General features: G+C 39.4%; 1 protein-coding gene across 1 annotated transcript in view; it reads left to right on the forward strand.

Moving 5' to 3' along the window:
- Positions 1–20,201, forward strand: part of SKOR2 (SKI family transcriptional corepressor 2) — a 33,744-nt gene that overhangs the window by 5,131 nt on the left and 8,412 nt on the right. The window contains exons 4-5 of the mRNA XM_032422599.1: positions 10,486–10,551; positions 10,932–11,030. Coding sequence (XP_032278490.1) covers positions 10,486–10,551; positions 10,932–11,030 — 165 coding nt within the window. The remainder of the gene's footprint in view (positions 1–10,485; positions 10,552–10,931; positions 11,031–20,201) is intronic.

Genomic DNA, 20,201 nt, shown 5'->3' on the forward strand with positions numbered 1-20,201 from the left:
TTGGTTGGCTGTGCTAAGGAGTTACTAAGAATCACTTTGTGGTGTATCATTGGTTAGTGGTCACATCAAGACCACATAAAATACTCAGTGTTGCCTTTTTGTGCACGCTGGCTTTACCTGTTTGTTAGCACGTTTTCAATGTTGTTTTTTTATTATTATCACTTCAATACATTAAAGACTTGCACCCTTTGAAAAGTCATAAAATTACCTTTCACAAATTTTCTCTTAAGTGTCTAATAGGATACCGTCGTTAAATGTGGATTTTTTTTCTGTTGCAATCCAAAGGGTACAATGTAAAGTCACAAAGGCGATGATATTTGCCCAGAAACTACCCCCTTTCTCGTGTGATATTTCACAAAATTGAGGCCTGAAATGAAAAGGATTGCTACCAAGGAATTTCTAATGGGTTTGCACATACACACAAGAAAAGGTTTCTAATTCTATTCGATTGATTCCGTAATATCTAGCCATTTCCCAGACATTTCTAGATAGTCAATTGCTTTTGTTTGTTTGATATGTGTAGAAATTAATAGCCACTGGAAAAACACATTCATGAATATGAAAAAACAATTTTAACAACATTCCTCAGCCCCAGATCAAATGCTATTTAGCGGCTCTGTATAGCTAAAAATAGATTTAAAAGTAGCCCAATTTCTCCCATGCCTGGAAACCGCAGATGGGAGTCTATATGTACTCTGGTGAATGCAGATTAACTCGGGCTGTTTCAACAGCTGAAGAGGAGAGAGGCCTGTGCTGGGTTTGTGCTGGACTAGCAGTGAGAGTGTAGATAATTTTCCTACCTGTCTACCAAAATACGCCAAGCTCAGAGAGTTTAAAAGCTGTGTCACATCCTGGCGGCACCATCAGTAACTTACTCTGCCAGGGGGGATTTTGTTTGGTTTTGTTTTATTTTACGTATGACCTCGTTTTGTGAGGAGGCCCCATGAAGCTCAAAGTCCAATAAAATAAGAAAACTTTCATGTAGCCATGACTCTGTATTGTTTAATCATGTCATCCATTCAGAGGCAGGACATGGACCCCACTTTTGATTTACTAATCTTGAGACAGGTTGTAATTTAGTGGTGCTTGTTAGAATTAGTACTCTGTAATTTGCATGCATTAATTTTAAGGTTGAATTCAGAAGTTTTTATTTCGGAGTTGGCTGTTGATGATATTAAAGCTCAAAGTATAGTGTACATGCATTTTATATAAAATAACACATTTAGAGAATAATTCGCACCAGACCTTACACTTGATTTAGCTAAATCATAAATCATCGTAAGTCTGCTTGTGCTAAGCTGTTACTCTATTCGGACGCAAATTTTGAAGGAAGTAAAAATAAAATTTTGTAAATATTCTATAAAAGCTGTGAAATGTGCATAGCCTTTCAAGAGGTAACAATGATTTGAACAAAACTGTGAGATAGTTTGACGTTTAAATTGTTACATTTAAGGGAGTTTCCATAGATTTAATCAGAAAATCCAAATTTCACAAGCTGAAATAATTTCATCTTAGGAACTTTAATTTCCTACATCACACTTAACAGCTAGTATTCATATTTTTTATAAAATGTTCAAGTTAACATTTTAACAAATGTGCATACCCATCAGAAATCTAAAGGTATTAGAACATACTGACTCCTTCACAGAGTTATGCTCTCTTCATGTATATTAATAGTCTCAGTAGATCTGCTAAAAACTGAATTTCTCCATCTTCCTCCGATTTGGATGGCTGGGCTGGTTCCATCTGAAAACACGTTCTTCCTTTCCCTGGAAGCGGTTTGGTTCCCCCTTGCTTAGTAAGTTCAGTAAACCCTGAAAAGCCATCAGAACTCCAAGGACGGGAGCCAGAATGGATAGAAACCACGGAATCCACTGTTGTTTGATATTCAGACAGAAATACAAAAGCCAAAATGAAGTAAGGAAAAGTATAGTCAGGATCAGTGTTCACATAAAAATTCCACAGTGCCTGGAGCTCAGGGTAGTACAGTCAGTAGTTATGTTGGTAATAATATCTAGTCATACTATTGATATATTACTAGTCCCTTCCTCACAATAATTAATTTGATACAGATTCCCAGAGAAACTTGCTCCACATTGATTTTCCATATTACAATTTTATTCTCACATTATTCAGAGGAATGTGTAGGTAGTAGGTTAAATTATATTATTATTCTGTATTGAATGGGAGACAGGTGGGACATGGAAAGGATGACAAGTATTATTGAAATGAACAAATGTTCATTTTGTTAAATTTATCGTGGAATCTTGGGTCACAAGAACTTCATCCTTATGGTTCTTTTGCTGAGCATGTAGAGATGATGTTTTAAACACCAAAAACGTTCAGGAGTTTGGGTTGTTGTGGGACTTAACGTGGTGTACCTTCAGCTGTCCTGTCTTGCAGGGAAGATTAGCTCATGGTCTTTGTATTGAAATGCATCTTCGAGAAAATCCCGGAGTGGGCACCCATTTGGCCTATGTTTTGGTATTAACATATTTACCTGTGGTCAGACTCCAAGAATCCATTCATTTAGTAAAGTGTCAAAAATCCAGAAGAGCCCATGAAATTATGAAGACCTGTGATTAGCTGCTTTGGAGTGGCAGGAGTAGAATGCTTTATCCAGAACACCCTGACTGTGAATGGAGGTATATTTCTTCCCATGTAACAACTGTTAACTTCCACATCCACGTGATCGCATTAATTAATTATTTACTCAGTTACTCCACAAATACTTCCAAATGCCTACCCTGTGCTAGATACTTTGCTAGGCACTGGGGATTCAGAGAGAGAATCCATACCAGTCTGTGCCCTCTGGTTGCTTCCAATCAAGAGGGGAAGAAAGATAAGTTGTAATGCTGTATGAACACTATAATAATGGTCTGCAAAAACATATGGTCAGATAAGGTTTATGGAACCATGTGCCAGTGTTTAATCTAATCATTATTTTTGGAAAATACCAGTATTTTATGTCAGCACACACGCAGTATAACATAGAAGCATAAAATATCTTCTCATACTACCTAATAAGTCAGGATGCAGTTTTTGATTTTGATATGAATTTTTCACTCCCGTGGCCATGATAAATGTAGTTTACCAAGAAATTTCTATGTCCTTTCTCAAAACAAGTAAGGATATAGACATATCTTTAAAATATAGATACTTGCTTTAGTTGTTTCCCGATACAAGTTCAGTTTAGCAACAATACTTAGTTCCAGTTTTTTGTTTTTTTGTTTGTTTGGTTTTTTTTAGTTCATCATTTTAATTAAATTTAGTCTTCCTTCAACCTTTCAGCCTTATTAGTAACTATTACTTTTCAGGAACCTAAAGGATGATATCTTTAAATGATTTTTTAAGAACCTCCCTGCTAATGATCATTAGCCTTACACACAGCAGATATTCTATTTCTATATAATTAGAAGGACCAAACATGAAGTTTTTCAGCAGCCAAAATTCCTCAGAAGCCTGTAGAACTTTTATCCATAGGTCTCTTTAAAATTAGACCCATGGCTTAAAGCCAAGTAATATAGTTTAAGGGGGGGTTGGTAGTTTGGTCAAAATATTACCTACTGAAAAATATAAATGACAGCATTTTGCTTGCAATCCCAGAGTAAGGTTTTGCATATCCGTTTTGAATAACTTTAGTGAAGTTAAGTGATTTGAAATTGAATGCAGTGGGGTAAGCTGGTGCGACAGCTCAAAGCTATGGCAGGTCAAGGAAATCATGGAAGTGGAGTCATCCCGGATTTCAATACATTTCATTGTAGAAACGCCGGCACCATTGGACTCGGAGCGTGGCTGCATCTTGTTATATGTATAGAAGTTTTAAAATCAATTTGATTTTCACTGGTATGATTCTCTAGTGTACTTAATATGCTATGGACGGATTTCTGAGAATAGTAAGAAGCAGTTACACTTCTCATGAATATATAGCGAATGAGGCACTCTGATTTATTATTCCATTCAATCTTAGAACATGCTTATGATTTAAAAAAAAAAAAGGAAAAGAAGAAGAAAAAAAATTCTAAGGAGTACAACTGGTAGATCTGAGTTTTCTCTCACTAGGTGACTTTGGGTAAATACTTTAACTGCTTTGTGCCTCAGTTTATCCACCTGTAAAATTTGATAAAACCTCCCACCTCTGAATTACTACAGACATTTTTATGAACAATGAATTTTGAGGTTTTTCAATATATGTCTTCAAAATTAAATTATCCCCATATTTTAGATATCAGTTTCTTTATTTATAAAAAAAATCTCCCTGCTTCCTAATGATTTTTTAAAAATTTATATGGCATTTAAGGAGATAGAGAAGGACAGTGAAAAACTCTCCAGAAAAAAAATAGCATTTATTGAAAGCACAAGCTCTGAAACTCCAGAGAATTCTAAACGAACTCAAGATATACTAATTCAAGAAGCAATGTGTATGCAAACTTGCAATAAATTTTGATCATGATTTATAAAGTTTGCTATAACTCTTAGTTTGCTATGATTTCCCTGGTATTAATCTTGCTCTTACTCCTTTTTTTTCACTAATGGAGTTAATATTTAGTTCATTCTGTAGCATAGGCTCTCCAGTGGTATTGATTTTCTTTTCTCTTCTGTTCTGTGACCTCAGTGAAGTGTCAAACATCACAGGGGAAGAATTTAATGTAGAATTTAACCCCAAGAAACTAGCAGAAGTCTGTGTCCTCCTGATAGAGGAGAAAATTATTTAACCTCGCTTTCTGTGTCATTGATTTTTTTTTTTTTAAGATTTTATTTATTTATTTGAGAGAGAATGAGAGAGAGAGAGAGCATGAGAGGGGGCAGTGTCAGAGGGAGAAGCAGACCCCCTGCTGAGCAGGGAGCCCGTCGCGGGACTCGATCCTGGGACTCCAGGATCATGACCCGAGCCGAAGGCAGTCGCTTAACCAACTGAGCCACCCAGGCGCCCCTGTGTCATTGATTTTTTAATGCCCTAATGCAAAGTGTTCTTAAAAACTTCTCTAAACCATATGTTGTGCTGCATTTTGGTGATTGTTAAATGCACTAGTTTCGCTAACTGCAGATGAACTTTGACCCCATCCGCATTGTACCTCTAAGATCGGTTGTTAGAGAAAGTAAAAATCCCAGCAAATCAAAATTAAAACCAGATTCTAAAATTAAGGTTAATGATTAGAATGCAGAGTTTATTGGGGAGTTAGACCTGTATAAATGGAGTCTGTTCTACAGAAGGCCAGGCCCTGGGCTGAGGCTGTTGGGAGGCCGAGAGCAGAGCCTCAGCCCAGCCCCGAGGGCACGACCTTGTGCAGGAACTTCCACAATCTCTACAGTCACAGCTGCTTTTCCAGGGTCTGCTCAGTGGCACCAGAGCACGTAGGGTGGCACAGGAGACCCCACCCACCAACTCTGGAAACATCTGGATGTTTGACTGAAATCTTCACTCTTCATCCGAATGTTAGAGGGCATGTCTACATTCTTATGTAGAGGCACAGCCCCGAACCAAAATAGTTTCCTTGACTCAATTTATCCTTCAATGTACAATTAAATGACACCCTTTCTTTCAATGGGAACGTTTCCTCCAAATGTTTTCATGAAGTGTTGTCAACAACGGTCCTGGTCCCAAAGGAACATAGAAGCCTTTTTAGTGGGAAGCAGCTTGCTAGCCCCTGGGGCTACAGCATGGGGCCTCTGAATGCTGGTTGCAGGCTCCAGGGAGTAGAACCCCGAGCAGGGGAGCAAAAGGAGAGAGAAGGTATTTCCATAAAAGGGATGGGTGAATGCCAGCGTTTTAACTCTTTATCCAAATGTCAGGCATTGCATATTGTACCCTGCATACTTCGTAAACCCTATACACATGCAAGGTGCAATATTTGAATGATCTTGTTTATTGAATTCAAGTTTAGCCTGAAAAGAGTAATTATGTATTGAATCAGCTTTTTGCCCTGTCCCATGACCACCAACTGAACAGGTCATCTGACCTACTTGTTTGGCTCTTAAAATTAAATGAGCTCTGAAAATGTAAGGTATTTTTGCCCTTGGAGGCCACAGCAGACATAAACATTAATATTTTCGTGTCTTGGTTAAAATTCAGTGCTATGATTTTAGCTCTGAAAGAAATTTTCAAAATGTCAGACGGGAACACAAATGGAAACATCACAAACTTCCCCAGTAAACTGAAAATATAGAGTATGTATTCAATTATCCAAATGGATCAGAATGTGCTTTTTCATTCATAGGAATGAGTTCGTGCTTAAAAACCCCTTATGACAATTGAGGATTTAAAGTAGCATTGCTTTGTATTTCTTCTGCAAACCAGATTGAATTAAATTAAGAGCAAACAGTATTTGTGCCCCTCCCTACGGTAGAGGTGATGGGGTTACCTATTGGGCAAGGTCTCTCTGCCCTCAGAAAGCAGATTTTCTAGCTGGGGAAGACTAGGCTTGCTGAGTTGAAACCCCACAACGTCAGGTGGTCGAGTGAAGACAATAAGCACTTGGAACTTCAGCCTAGGAAGGAATGGATCAACAGCATTTGCAGAAGTTGGGGAAGTCTTTACGGAAGAGTAGGGACTTGGATGGCATTCTTATTGTAGATGGGGCACCTTGGGAAGGGCAAAAACATAAGGCAGAGCCAGCAGGTGTGAGGAATGAAGGCCCAACTAGAATAAAGGGTTTGTGCTTGCTGATAGAGAAAGGCAGCTTGGCTCAGCTGAATGGAACAAGGTTATGGGAGAACCTGGAGGCACTGGGGGAGGAATTTAGAGTGAATTATGCAACGTAGACCATGGGAAACCATCGCATGGTTCTTGAGCAGAGGTGTGCCATGATATTTAAGAGAAAGTAATTACCCTTGTGCCTTGAAAGGTGGTGCTAATGAATCTGTTGCCTGTTTTGGGTTTGTTTGTTGTTTGTTTGTTTTTTTCTGTTGGATATTCCACTTCCCCCTCATATGCTTTTTACCGCTCCTGTCTGCTTTAGTGCGGCATATTCTCACGTCCATCCCTCTTGTACTCCCAGTTTCCAATGGCTCTGTGAGGGCAGAACCAAGGGTGGGGTGGAACTTTCACCTGGAATGTGGGACCACCTGGTGCTGAGGATCCTGGAGAGACCGTGGGAGCAGCAACCCTGTGGCCCCAGGCTCTCTGGCCTCCAGGGCACTCGGCGAGGGTGTGGTTTCCCCCTACGTGGCGCTGTGCTGCCCCTGCCTTTCAAGGCAGGCAGGATTCGTGGGCAGCGATGCAGGTCACAGCGAACTGGCTCCATGAACGGGCACTTGTGGAGTCCTGGTGTAGGCATGTCCCTGAGCAGCAGATTCCGGTCACATCAGTCCACTGGATGCATTTTATGCGCTTATTATCCATTATTCCCCAACTTTAAGCCACCCAGCTGTTTTCTTTGACAGTCTAACTTAAGATATAGTTAAGCCTGGCCTCTAAGAAAGATGTTCCTTCCATATTATAATGTTCCGTCCTATAACTCAACACAATTAAAATCTCCCCCTGCCATTTTGTAACTTTTTTTTTTAAACAGGAAATAGAGTGGGAAGGAAAGTGAGCATTTTAATTTCTGGATGTCTCCAAATCCATTCATTAATTTTGGAAAAGTAAAATGCATTTAACCTAATGGAATATTTATAAAAATTGGAAGCTCATTGTCAACTAAATCTCATTTATTTAATCTAGTATTAGACTGCCTTTTTTTTTTTTTTTTTTAACCAGATGGAAAACCTTAGCAGTAATAGTGAACAAACATATCCAGGCTCCCAGAGGTCATTTTTAACCACCATTAACAATCTGGTTTCACAGATTCGTAATATACAAAAGGCAACGGTCCAGTAAAAGATACACAAAAAGGCAGCTGAAGCTTCTGTGCTCCTTATTTACCTAACATTTAACCATTTTAAAAAACCCTTTATAAGTGAAACATTTGAATCTTCCAAGCTCCAAATTGGGAGGTTTTACCGAGAAGTTGCTGCAAAGTATCTATTTGAGATAAGACACTGATGTATAATATTAATAAAAGCTCCACGAAGCCGGTGAAGAGAAAAACTTAATATTATCGGTAGATTTGCTTGTGGTTAAAGTAGTTTCCAAGCACCAGCCATTTGTTTAATGGTTTCACACCTATGTCAATCTCCTAACTGTGAAGTAGAAAAGAAATGTATGTTTACATATCATAGTTCCATTTTTGAATTTAATTATCCAACTGAAGTATAATGTAAGATAAACAGTCCACAAAATACACTGATGAATCAAAAAGGTCTATAATGTGATAAGGACACGGCTTCTAGAGCTGCCTGTTCAGAAATGGATGGTCTCGTTTAAATCATGTTTCCAGTGCTTGGGACAGTGAAGGACGGTAAACCCTCCCTCTGCCCTGCAGATGGTTGCAGACGTACACGCATGCTTGTTTCTTCTCTTGTTCAGACTCAACATTGTATGTGACTATGAAACAGCTATGCATTTAACTGATTGACTGAGACTGGAGTAAACAGGTAAAACTGCACATAATAGGCATTTATTTGCATTTCAAAATGCCATTATTCTTGGTTTATATATTTATGATTTATTATCAACCTTCATGTTACTCTTCTTTCAGGGAGTAGTATTTTCTAGGAATCAGAGTGAAGTGTATATTTAAAACGCTTCACAGATATTTTCATGGTTCTGTGTAAAGAAGAAAGCCAGGTTTGAGTGAGCAAAGCCTGTAGAGAGAGGTCGTGTCTAAGACGAAAGTGAGAATGAGGTTGTACAGATATGATCTAGATGGTAGAGAAAATGCCTGTCATTAAGGAACTCAGAGATGTCTAAGATATTATTGTCCTAATGAGGGGGAGCCAGGGGAAGCACCTTTTCATCACTATGCACATGTGCAGGAATATTTGCATATATGTATATTCACGTGTATGTATATACATACACACACATATACGCAATCCACTCATTCCTGCAGATACTTACTCTCCACGGTCATTGGGTAGAATGCAGAATCAACATTTATAGTATCACATTAAAATTTTCCTGTCCGTCCTTGATTCTGTAGGCCACTGCTTTGTGGAGAAATTCTGTTTTCCTCTTTGCAGGAATTTTTACCTTGACAGTGAAATCTCCCAGTATTCCTACCAGTGCCTAGGGCCATTTTATTCTATTTCTTGCTGAGGAAGGGAAATGAATGAATGGTGAGGAGAGAATTGAAATGATGCATTCTGGCCTGTACTGTCATTTAGAATGTTTGACCTCCTGGGGTTCCTTTCAGTGACAACTGAAATACTTTATTGAATACCTGTTATGTGTCCAGCGTTCCCCTAGGCATTGGCCATACAGGAAAGTAGTATACAGCCTGGTGGGTGTGGTAAGTGAGTAAGCAGACAGCACCATGGATGCAAAGGAAGGAGCTAACCCAGGGGGTCAAGGAAGGGGGAATCCATGAAACCTGAGAGCACCTTCGCCTGTCCTCTTGTCCATGAAAATGGCCAGCTTAATTATATTATGTGGATATTTGCAGATAGCAGGTTGAAATTGGAAAAACAAATTCTGGTTAGCTAAATGATTGGATTCCTTTGGTTTATTTATGTCTTGTAGGTTACGCAGACTCAATGTATGACTGTACGTAAATCCGTTTTCTTAGCTTGCCATCATTCTAGTTAGCACATAAACACAATAGGTAAGAACAGCACCTAACTTTTATCCACAATCTAGTCTTTATTGGTTGAAGACCAAGTCGTTCTGAAACTATCAGCAAGCATGTAAATATTACAAAGTAACATAACTTATTTCACACCTCTGTTTTAGGTTGATTAAAAAAAAAAAAAAAACTACAGTTTTTAGGAAAACTCCAGGCTTATACATTCTCTCCCAAGGAGAACAAAAGCCTCCTCCTGTTTCTTTCTAACTGCCCCCAAATTGTGGCGACCCGAGAAGGGAGGACGTTTCTGCTTCCACAGCCTTGAGGGTCTCCAGTTGCCACTAGGCTCCCTCACGTCTGGAAGGAGAGGAACTCTGATCCGAATTCTTCCAGATACGTTAACAACCTCCTCTTCTGCCCATGGAGCAAGGACCTGCGTTGTAGCGAGTGGAGAGCGGTGGGGGGAGGGGGCTGCCACTTCAGGCTAGGTAGACTGCGTCCTCTTTTCCTGCAGCTCTCGCCGTGCTTCAGGGGAATTGTACACGGGTAAATGAGGACAGCGTTTGGTTCTGAGAACTCCCACTTTCAAGTCATATTAACCAAGCTCCTTCGTAGATATTAAAAGAAAATGAAAAGAGGGGCACCTGTGTAGCTCAGTCAGTTGAGTGTCCGACTCCTGGTTTCAGCTCAGGTCATGATCTCAGGGTTGTGAGATGGAGCCCTGCGTGGGGCTTGGTGCTCGGTGAGGAGTCTGCTTGGGTTTCTCTCCCTCTCCCTCGTGCTCTCTCTCAAAGAAATATTTTTTAAAAAAGAAAATGAAAAGAAAAACTTTCAGAAAATAGACTACACAAAACCAATATTTTTTCTCCTTTTTTTAAAGGTGAACACACACAAGAGACAAATTCACCTCATTCACTCAAAAAGGATGTTGAAAATATGGGGAAAGGTAAAGAAAAGTTTTAATTCTGTAGAACTTCTCTTAGCTTCAAAAGACCATGGAGATAATAGGAGGATATTTTTGTTCTACACCATATTTTAAGCTTGACAAGCAACATATGAATAATATATGGACCATTGGGTGGATATAATTGAGATTAATGCATACATATCAATCAATACATGACACTGTAATATAATACTTTAAAATAATATATTACATTGATTTATATTCATGGATTTCTGCACAAAATCTATCCTATGTCTATGTAACACTTTTTAAACTGGTAAAATATTTTGTCTTATAATAATAAATAGCCATATATAACAGTTCTCTGGAGAGTTATTTGTAAAGATTAGTAAAATGACTCTTCTGTTTTTCTTTATTAGAAGAACTTCAGAAGGTTTTATTTGAACAAATAGATTTACGGAGACGACTAGAACAAGAATTCCAAGTGTTAAAAGGAAATACATCTTTCCCAGTATTCAGTAAGAAATCACTTTTATTTTATTGCATTATGATATGTGATGATGTTTCTATTATTATGCTTAAAAATAGGCTTCTGAGTATGAAGTGCTTGTGTCACGTGCCACGGGGTCTTCCCGTGGCCTCTGTCTAAACGTTTGGAAATTTTAGTTTGTTATTTGTGCTTTGAATCAGGTCACAGATAAAATTTCTTACGAGAACCTTTTGTATTTATTGTATTGATATTTGTGTATCTGTGTGTATGTATTATGTGTATTTAAAATATGTAGGCAAATATATCATTAAATATGTAGACATATTTAAATACTCTGATATTTTTAGATTGTATATTTCAAAACAAAAGAATTACTCAGGTATTTTTATTCTCCAAGGTAGGAAAAACAAAAGAACAATTAATTTTTATTCTTGGATATAGCTGGAGAGCTTCCCGGTGCTTGAAATGTGTATAAATATGAAGATTTACAATTTAACAATTCAGTGTACATATATTTATTTGATTGACTGAGATTAGTATAACTTAGCAGTTCTGAATTCTCCATTCATATTCAATGTTAAAATTCCATTCCAAATTTGGTGGCAGATACGGTAGCGTAAAAACTGTCGGTTCTATTCCCAGAGTCCTAGAATTTAATGCTAGGTGTCCACATTTCTAAAATTCACCAGACTTGGGCTGGGTCACATTTGGACAAATATGTCACAGTGCGGTTTTTTCAAGCTTTTTGGAGTTTCTTTTAGTCGTATTCCTCGCTCCAGAGAAAGGAAAGTGGGAAAGAAATTAGTATGTAAACTTATGTTTTGAATTCTGTAAATTTAATATTAGTTTTTTCTGGGACCCTTTTTTAAAATGTCAGCATGCCCCTTGTTATGAATCTGGGAACCACAAAACTCACATTGGCAATTCCTGTGCTAGGGCCATGGGCCAGCATCTGGGAGATTTTTTAGTACTTGTGACAATTTTAATAACATGAGCATGAAGGTCTGCATTCACCAGGGCTTCTCACATGTGATCGTCAGCACAACTAAAAGACGTGCCTTCTCGGGTAGCAGCTTTGAAGAGGACTGGGTTCCTCGCACATCTCGAACTGAGTTCCACCGAGCACTTAGCAGGGATAAAAACAAGGAGGATGCATGATGGAGGAGAGCTCTGACCACAAGGAGCAGTAGGGTCTGCCAAGTTTGTGATCTCTCAGTACCCACAGGGGAGGCTAGGAGTTCACAGTGTTTCAGTGTTTTGAATTTCGAGACTGCTTGCTGAGGGCTCGGAGTAAGATGGAAGGGTGGAGCATGGCCTGTAGCTTTTAATAGTGTGTTAGGATCATCATGACATTGTGGCTTCAAGAAAAAGAGAAAGAAACATTTAAAAAGTATCTCTGAGATCTTAAAAACCAAGTGCTTCCAAAGGATCCACGGTTCTCTCATTTCTAAAACAGTATTTTAATACCCAGTTCCTTACAGCAATGAGCAGACCTTGAATTGTTTGCTTCCCCTATGAGCTGATGTTTATCTCATTGTTGAGTTTGCAAATCCTTGCTTTTAGATCCGGCAGTGGGTCAAAGTGCCATTGAACCCCTAAAGTACCCACCTAACTCCCCATAAAGTCAGTGTATCTGTAATTTATCCCCTTGATAAAAGCTAATTAATCATTTTAAGGAATTAAGTAATTTATAATAATTGGTACATTTTCCTTCTTAATTGCCCTGCCATAGAGTATGTACCTGTTTCTGTTCAAAAGAAGTTAGAATGTTACAGTTCAACCGGCCCATTTTGATTCAGACCTGTCATTCATCCTTTTGAATCCTCTGTGATTGCCACATCCATGAAACACTTCAATTAAAGAACAAAAAATTTTTTTCCTGTTTTTTATCTGCAGCGTACTCCACTGACCAAGGAAGTGGCATGTGTGTGCCCAAGTTTGAATAATGCGTGGTTTAGACATACCGCAAAGAGGCAGTTAATTTCACACCAATGAAAATAGCAAATGTGCATTACGTGCTTGTTTACTAAATGTGAGAGGCCATGAGGCTTGCAGACAGATTTAGATTCGCTCAGAGGGGGGAAAACGGAACCTTGTGAAGCCGCATCAGAAGGAAGCGTAGAGGAATCCTGGCCAGAGTTTCACAGAGCCTTTTACTAGGAAGGGGACTCTCAGTCATGACACTTAAAAGCGTGTTACTTAGAACACTGTGGACCTCAGCTAAGCTATCACGTGTGAGGATTAGGAACCCAGACCTGAGTTCACTCTGGGGCTCTGCCTCTTCCTGGTTGTGGGACCTTGGAAATGGTCAAATGGGCCAGATACTTCCTGTCTTGTGGGAGGATGCAAGGAGTAAATGAGAGGAACTGTGTGAAGTGCTATGCATAGCCCAGCCTGAGAGATGTGCTCGGTACTGTCAGCTATGAGGATGGTGGTGGTAAGGATGGAGGAGGAGGAGGAGGTGATTAGCACTGAGCTCTAGAAAAGCCTTTCTAAAATAGGTTCAAATTTCTGACTTTCTCCTAGCCTTCTTGTTGTGGTTCTGAGGGCTAATTAGGACCACAGGAATGAATCCTGGGCATGGAGACGGTAAATGTAAAGATCAGAAAAGGATGGAGGAGGAGGACAAGGAAGGGTGGGGAGGAGGGGAAGGGGGAGGAGGAGGAGAAAGCAGATCTCCATACTTGGGGACAGAAGTTTGGAGGAAGAAGAATAAGCAGGTGTCTCTACTTGCTATAAATCTGGAAGTCATGGTTGCCACCAAAGTCATTGTTCCCCCTTCCCTAACAGCTATGTCTCCTCTTTCTCCCTTCTCTTCCAGAGCCCTATACCTTCCTTTATTATGGCATCCATCCCTTGACTGTAGTTTTCATTCATTTCACTCTCTAGCCACAGGTACCAACTCAGCCCTGAGCTGGGGACCTGCCAAAGAGTTGCTGGATGAGGCAACCAGTGGAGAAGGCCCTCTTCACTGCAACAGGGTGCCCTGGGCCCTCTCCTTTCTTCCCTACTCCAGCCCTTTCTGCCCACTGCCATTAGCCCAGTCTTGCCAAAGCTCTACCTCTGGCTCCAAATCTTCTACCCAAGAAGCTATATTAATCCCCTACTGTTGGTCATGTTGTATCTAATTTAACTCCTGACTGACTCTCAAAACTTTCCGTAATTGGCCCACCATGCCTCTCCGGTCTTACTTCCACTCCCCTCCTTGCTGAGCTCCGGTTACCCTACAGATCGCTCTCTCCCCTTGCTTTCCACCTCTGCGGACTATGTTTCTCTAGTCTGGAATGCCTCCCCTCATCTAAGCGTTCCTAATCATTTGGAACACAGTTCAAGCCACCACCTCCAGGAAGCTTTCCTACTCTTACAGTAGGCACTCTTTGCTGACGTCCTACTGTGTTTATTTCTAGCTCCACAGGTGTTTGTGTTGGTTCCTCTCAGATTGTTTTACACCTGCTACTCTTCTCTACCCCATGGCATTGTTCACGGGTTCAGGAAAGGGTGTCCTGTAGCTGCCTGCATGGCACCTGCTCTATTGTGGACACAGGACATGCTCTCAGTACATGACTGATACACATTCTGGTGTCCTATTCGAAGAGATTAAAACCGACAATGAAGAATGAGATTGGGAAGCTGAAAACTGTTGTATAAAGGAGATTAGTGAGGGCTCATAAGTTGAGTCCTTGGATTTGCATGTGACAAATTCATGGCACTGGAGAGAACTGATGGAAAGGCCAGTCAGTTAGGACAGGGAAGGCCCAGTGACTGGGGCTCTGTGAAATATTTCAGTAGTAGGTTTTGACTATGTCATCATTTTAGATTCTTCTAAAGAGCTACTCTTCCATGTTACTGTTAAGGTTACTTTTATTAAAAACAAACTATATTTCATCTACTTGAATATGATTATCCCATCTTTCACCTCTGGCTCTTAACCGCAATCATTCTATGTTGAGTGGTTTCCTCTCTCTTTTTGTATCGTCCTCCAGAGACGGAGCGATGGAGGAATTCTAAAACACAGTATGGATGAAAAGGTCCAACAGTTGTTAAAAGTAGTGATAACAAAATGAATACAATGTAAACAAAGTAAGCCCCAAAGCCTATTGCTTGATGAGTAGGATCTACCACGTGGACCAGATGTACCATATGGGTTTTCTTTTTTCTGGTCCTGGGAATGTAGGCTGCATACTTTTTATTGCTGTTTGTAAAACCCTGGGCTTTCAAACTGTCCGTGTTTGCAGAGCACAGCCCTTGCCGCCGTGTTGGGTGGCACACTGCACATTGGTGCTTTCCTCTGCTACCTCCTTTTATATTATCATTTTCTAGAAAGAGCTGGGTTTTAAGTAAGTCTCATTAGAGAAATTAGCTTAATGATTTTTTTAATCTCCACTTAACTTGTGCCTTCATCAACCTTTAGAACATAGCAGAAATTTTAGGGTTTGTTTTCCATTTGCCAATTAACAATTTTTATATCTCAAAAGTTATACACATGCCTGTTGTAGGAAACCATAAAGATACAGAAATACAAAGAAAAGGAAAGAAAAATCACCCATAATCTTGTCACCTGGAGATAACCAATGTTAACATTTTGGAGTTTCAGCTTTTTAAATGCATGTTGAATCTTTTTTTTTTTAAGAAAATGAAATATTATACACCCCATTTTTTACTCTCCTGTTTTTCACTTAACATGAGCTTCTTTCCACTACTACAGGGAGTCATCAATGTACTTTTTTTTTAAATTTTTTATTTGAGTATAGTTGAAACATAGTGTTCATTAGTTTCAGGTGTACAATGTAGTCATTCAGCATCTCTCTAGGTTATGCTCTGCTCACCACAAGGGTAGCTACCATCAATCACCATACAACCCTAGTACAATACCACTGACTGTATTCTCTATACTGTGATTTTATTCCCATGACTTATTCATTCCACAACTGGAAGCCTATATCTCCCACTCCCCTTCACGCATTTGGCCCATCCCCTCATCCCCTTTTCCTCTGGCAACTCTTAGTTCATTCTCTGTATTTATAGGTCTAATTCTTCTTTTTGTTTTATTCATTTGTTTTGTTTTTTAGATTCCACATATGAGTGAAATCATATGGTATTTGTCTTTCTCAGTCTGACTTATTTCACTTAACATATAATATCTTCCAGGTCCATCCATGTTGTCCCAAATAGGAAAAAAAAAAAATTAAAAAAAAAACCCACAAAAACACAAACCCATCCTTTTTTATGGCTGTATAACATTCCATGTGTGTATATATACCACATCTTCTTTATCTGTTCATCTATTAATGGACACTTAGGTTGCTTTCATATATTGGCTATTGTAAATAATGCTGCAGTAAACATAGAGGTACGTGTATCTTTTCAAATTAGTGTTTTTGTTTTCTTTGGGTAAATACCCAGTAGCGGAATTATTGGTATTTCTATTTCTATTTTTAATTTTTTGAGGACCCTCCATTACTGTTTTCCACAGTGGCTGCACAAGCCTGCATTTCCATGAACAATACACGAGGGTTCTTTTTTCTCTACATCCTCACCAACATTGGTTGTTTCTTGTGTTTTTTATTTTACCCATTCTGACAGGGGTAAGGTGTAACCACATCTCATGGTAGTTTTGATTTGCATTTCCCTGATGATGAGTGACACTTAGCATTTTTTCATGTGTCTGTTGTCCATGTGGATATCTTTTTTGGGAAAATGCCTATTTAGGTTCTCTGTCCATTTATTTTTTATCAGATCGGTCTTTTTGGTATTGAGTTGTAAAACTTCCTTACATATTTTGGATACTAACCCCTCATCAGATATATCATTTGCAAATATTTTCTCTCATTCAGTATGTTGCCTTTTTGTTTTGTGGACGGTTTCCTTCACTGTGCAAAAGCTTTTATTTTGATGTAGTTCCAATAGTTTGTTTTTGCTTTTGTTTCCCTTGCCTGAGGAGACATATATAGAAAAATGTTGCTATGACTGATGTCAGAGAAATTACTGCCTGTGCTCTCTTTTAGGCTTCTTTATGGTTTCGGGTCTCACATTTAGGTCTTTACTCTATTTTGAGTTTATAATGTATTTTTATGTTAGACATTAAAATTATCAAAGTTTTAGACGATGGACATCACTGGAACTAAATCCTTGCACGTATCTATAATGATTCCCCTACTATAAACTCCTGAAAGGATTGCTGTGTTAAAGAGTAGCAACTTCTAGGAGGGTGAGGGGATGGGTTAGCCTGGTAATGGGAATTAAGGAGGGCACGTACTGCATGGAGCACTGGGTATTATATGAAAACAATGAATCATGGATCACTACATCAAAAACTAATGATGTATTGTATGGTGACTAACATAACATAATAAAATTAAATTAATTTAAAAAAATAAATAAGGGGCGCCTGGGTGGCTCAGTTGTTAAGCATCTGCCTTCGGCTCAGTCATGATCCCAGGGTCCTGGGATCGAGCCCCACATCGGGCTCCCTGCTCAGTGGGAAGCCTGCTTCTCCCTCTCCCACTCCCCCTGCTTGTGTTCCTGCTCTCTCTGTCTCTCTCTCTGTCAAATAAATAAATAAAATCTTAAAATAAATAAATAAAAATAAATAAATAAATAAATAAATAAAGAGTAGGAACTTCTTATAGCTCTTGATATGTAATTTCTAGTTACTTTCCAGAAAGATTGTACTAATTTATACTCCCACTCTTGGAACACCACATTGCACTTTTTCTTTTAGTCTCTTCTAACTTAAGGAAAAATGGTAGCTCATGTCGTTTCCTTTCAATGCTAGGGACGTTGAGTACTTTCCATGTCTACTTTCCAGCTGTAGGTTTTGTAAATGCCCATTATATTCTCTTCTCATATTTCTTTTAATGTGTTCTTCTTATTAATTTCTATAAACTTTTTACATACTAATATATTAAATCTTTGTCACATCACAAATATTCTTTTGTTTGTATCAATTACCTTTAGATGTTGACCATGATCTTTTGTGTGTTGAGGGTTCAATTTATTTGTGATTTATTGTCATACCAAATTTTAAAATTTTTGTCTAATCAAATCTATCAATCTTTCCCTTTTTTGGTTTTTCTATCTTTGATACCCTTCCCCACCCAAATTTTATAAAAATATTCACCATTTTTTCTAAGATTTTAATGGCTTTTTTTTTTCAAGTTTTCTTAAAGAACTGTATTAAATGTACCATCATAGACCAATGAGCATGAATTAAGTAAGCATCACCATTCCACTCTGAATTGTCCTTAACATCTTCTAGGATCCCAGGGAGGTGCCACAGTCAGGTTTGGTGGGTGATGGGATGCAGGGGTTTCCTCTACCTTCTTTGCTGCAACCAAATGAGTCACTTGCTCTTCCCTATGCCTCTTCCCATGTCTTTGTATAAAGTATTGTTTTCTACATCTCTGCTCAAGCATTTCTTGCCCCATAACTTCCCCTTGACTCTTGCATTGTGCCATGTACCCTCCCCTATTACAATACCTTTCATGTCACATTCAGAGGTGAGACTAGGGAATGGATCTTTTTAAAAAATATAAAAGGCAGAACTATGGAGACAATAAATGATCAATGGTTGCCAGGGGTGAATGGAGGAGAGGGATGAATAGGCAAAGCACAGAGGATTTTAGGGCAGTGAAAATACTCTGTATTTTCTCTGCTATTATACTGATGGATATTCTGATATTATAATGGTGAATATATGTCATTGTATATTTGTCCAAATCCATAGAATGTACAATACCAAGAATGAACCGTAAGGTAAACTAGGGACTTTGGATGCTTATGTGTCACTGTAGGTTCATCCATTGTAACCAGTGTCCTACTCTGGTGGGGGTTGTTGATAATGAGGGAGGACATGCAGGTGTGGGGGCAGGGGGTATATGGGGAAATCTCTGTACCTTCCCCTTAATTTTGTTGTGAACCTAAAACTGCTCTTAAAAAAGTATAAATTAATTAATTAACTAATTTAAAAAACATGCTTGAGGTTGGGGAAGGAACTCAAATAGTATAGAAAGGTAGAAGTCAAAAAAATAAAAAGGATATGTTTTTAATTTCCAAGTACCCAGCATCTCACCAGCAGGAAAGGATTTATTCTCTTGAAAGCAATGGGAAGCCATCACAGATTTTTCAGCAGGAGAAGGAAAGGGATTTACAGAGGCAGGGCCCAGAGGCCAGGTGGTCAGTTGGGAAGCTATGCAGGGAAGAGGTGTCCATGGTGGGGAGGTGACAATGGCAAACTGGGAAGGATTCACACACCAGCGACTGTAGAGGTGAAAGGAAGAGCTGAGGAAAAGATGTGACAAAGTTTCTGGTTTTTCCAAACTGCTGCCCTAACTATCCACCACAGAGTCCATAGATCATGTGAGGTTCTCATATAAGGCAGAAAATGCCAAAGTTAGCCAGGCCCACTCCCCCCCTTTTTTTTTTTTAGTGGGTCCACACTTTTAAAAAATCACCTGGAGAGGTTGCAATGACACGATACACGTTGGAAAGTCATTTCCCAATAAAAATGATCACTATGTAGGATGGCAAAGGTAGTTTGCATAAAAATATTTCTTAAACCCCCCCCCCCCCCCAGTTCTCAGATGGAGGCATGGTCTGTGGAACCTCTCCTGGCCCACGGAGGACCACAAAATAAGGCTGATGCGGAAGGAGAGAGTTCGCAGGTTAGGAGAATCAGAGTATGTTTATCAGTCTCTAGGGAGTGCAGAGAGGCAGACATGGCTAACAGACCTTCATCTTATCGCCCAGGAGGCATGACCTGCATGCACAAGGGTGCACATTTCCTAAGACAGCGGAAGCTCTATACCTGTGACCTGCTCAGACAGGCAAAGGTAGAGAACATGACTGCACCAGACATTCCTATTTTTTTTTTAAAGATTTATTTATTTATTTAACAGAGAGAGAGAGAGAGAGAGGGAGAGAGAGAGAGGGAGAGAGGGCACACATGCACGTGCGTGTGCGCGCACAAGCAAGGGGAGGGGCAGAAGGAGAGGGAGAAGCAGGCTCCCCACTGAGCAGAGAGCCTGACATGGGGCTCCATCCCAGGACCCTGGGATTATGACCTGAGCCAAAGACAGACCCTTAACCGACTGAGCCACCCAGGTGCCCTGACTAGTTATTATATGCGAGGGATCATCTATCTAGATGGGCTATGAGATGCTGTGAACTATGAGATATAGACCTTACTCTCTCAACATTT

The sequence above is a fragment of the Phoca vitulina genome, unplaced genomic scaffold (assembly GCF_004348235.1).
Source record: "Phoca vitulina isolate PV1807 unplaced genomic scaffold, GSC_HSeal_1.0 scaffold27, whole genome shotgun sequence".
Lineage (NCBI taxonomy): Eukaryota > Metazoa > Chordata > Mammalia > Carnivora > Phocidae > Phoca > Phoca vitulina.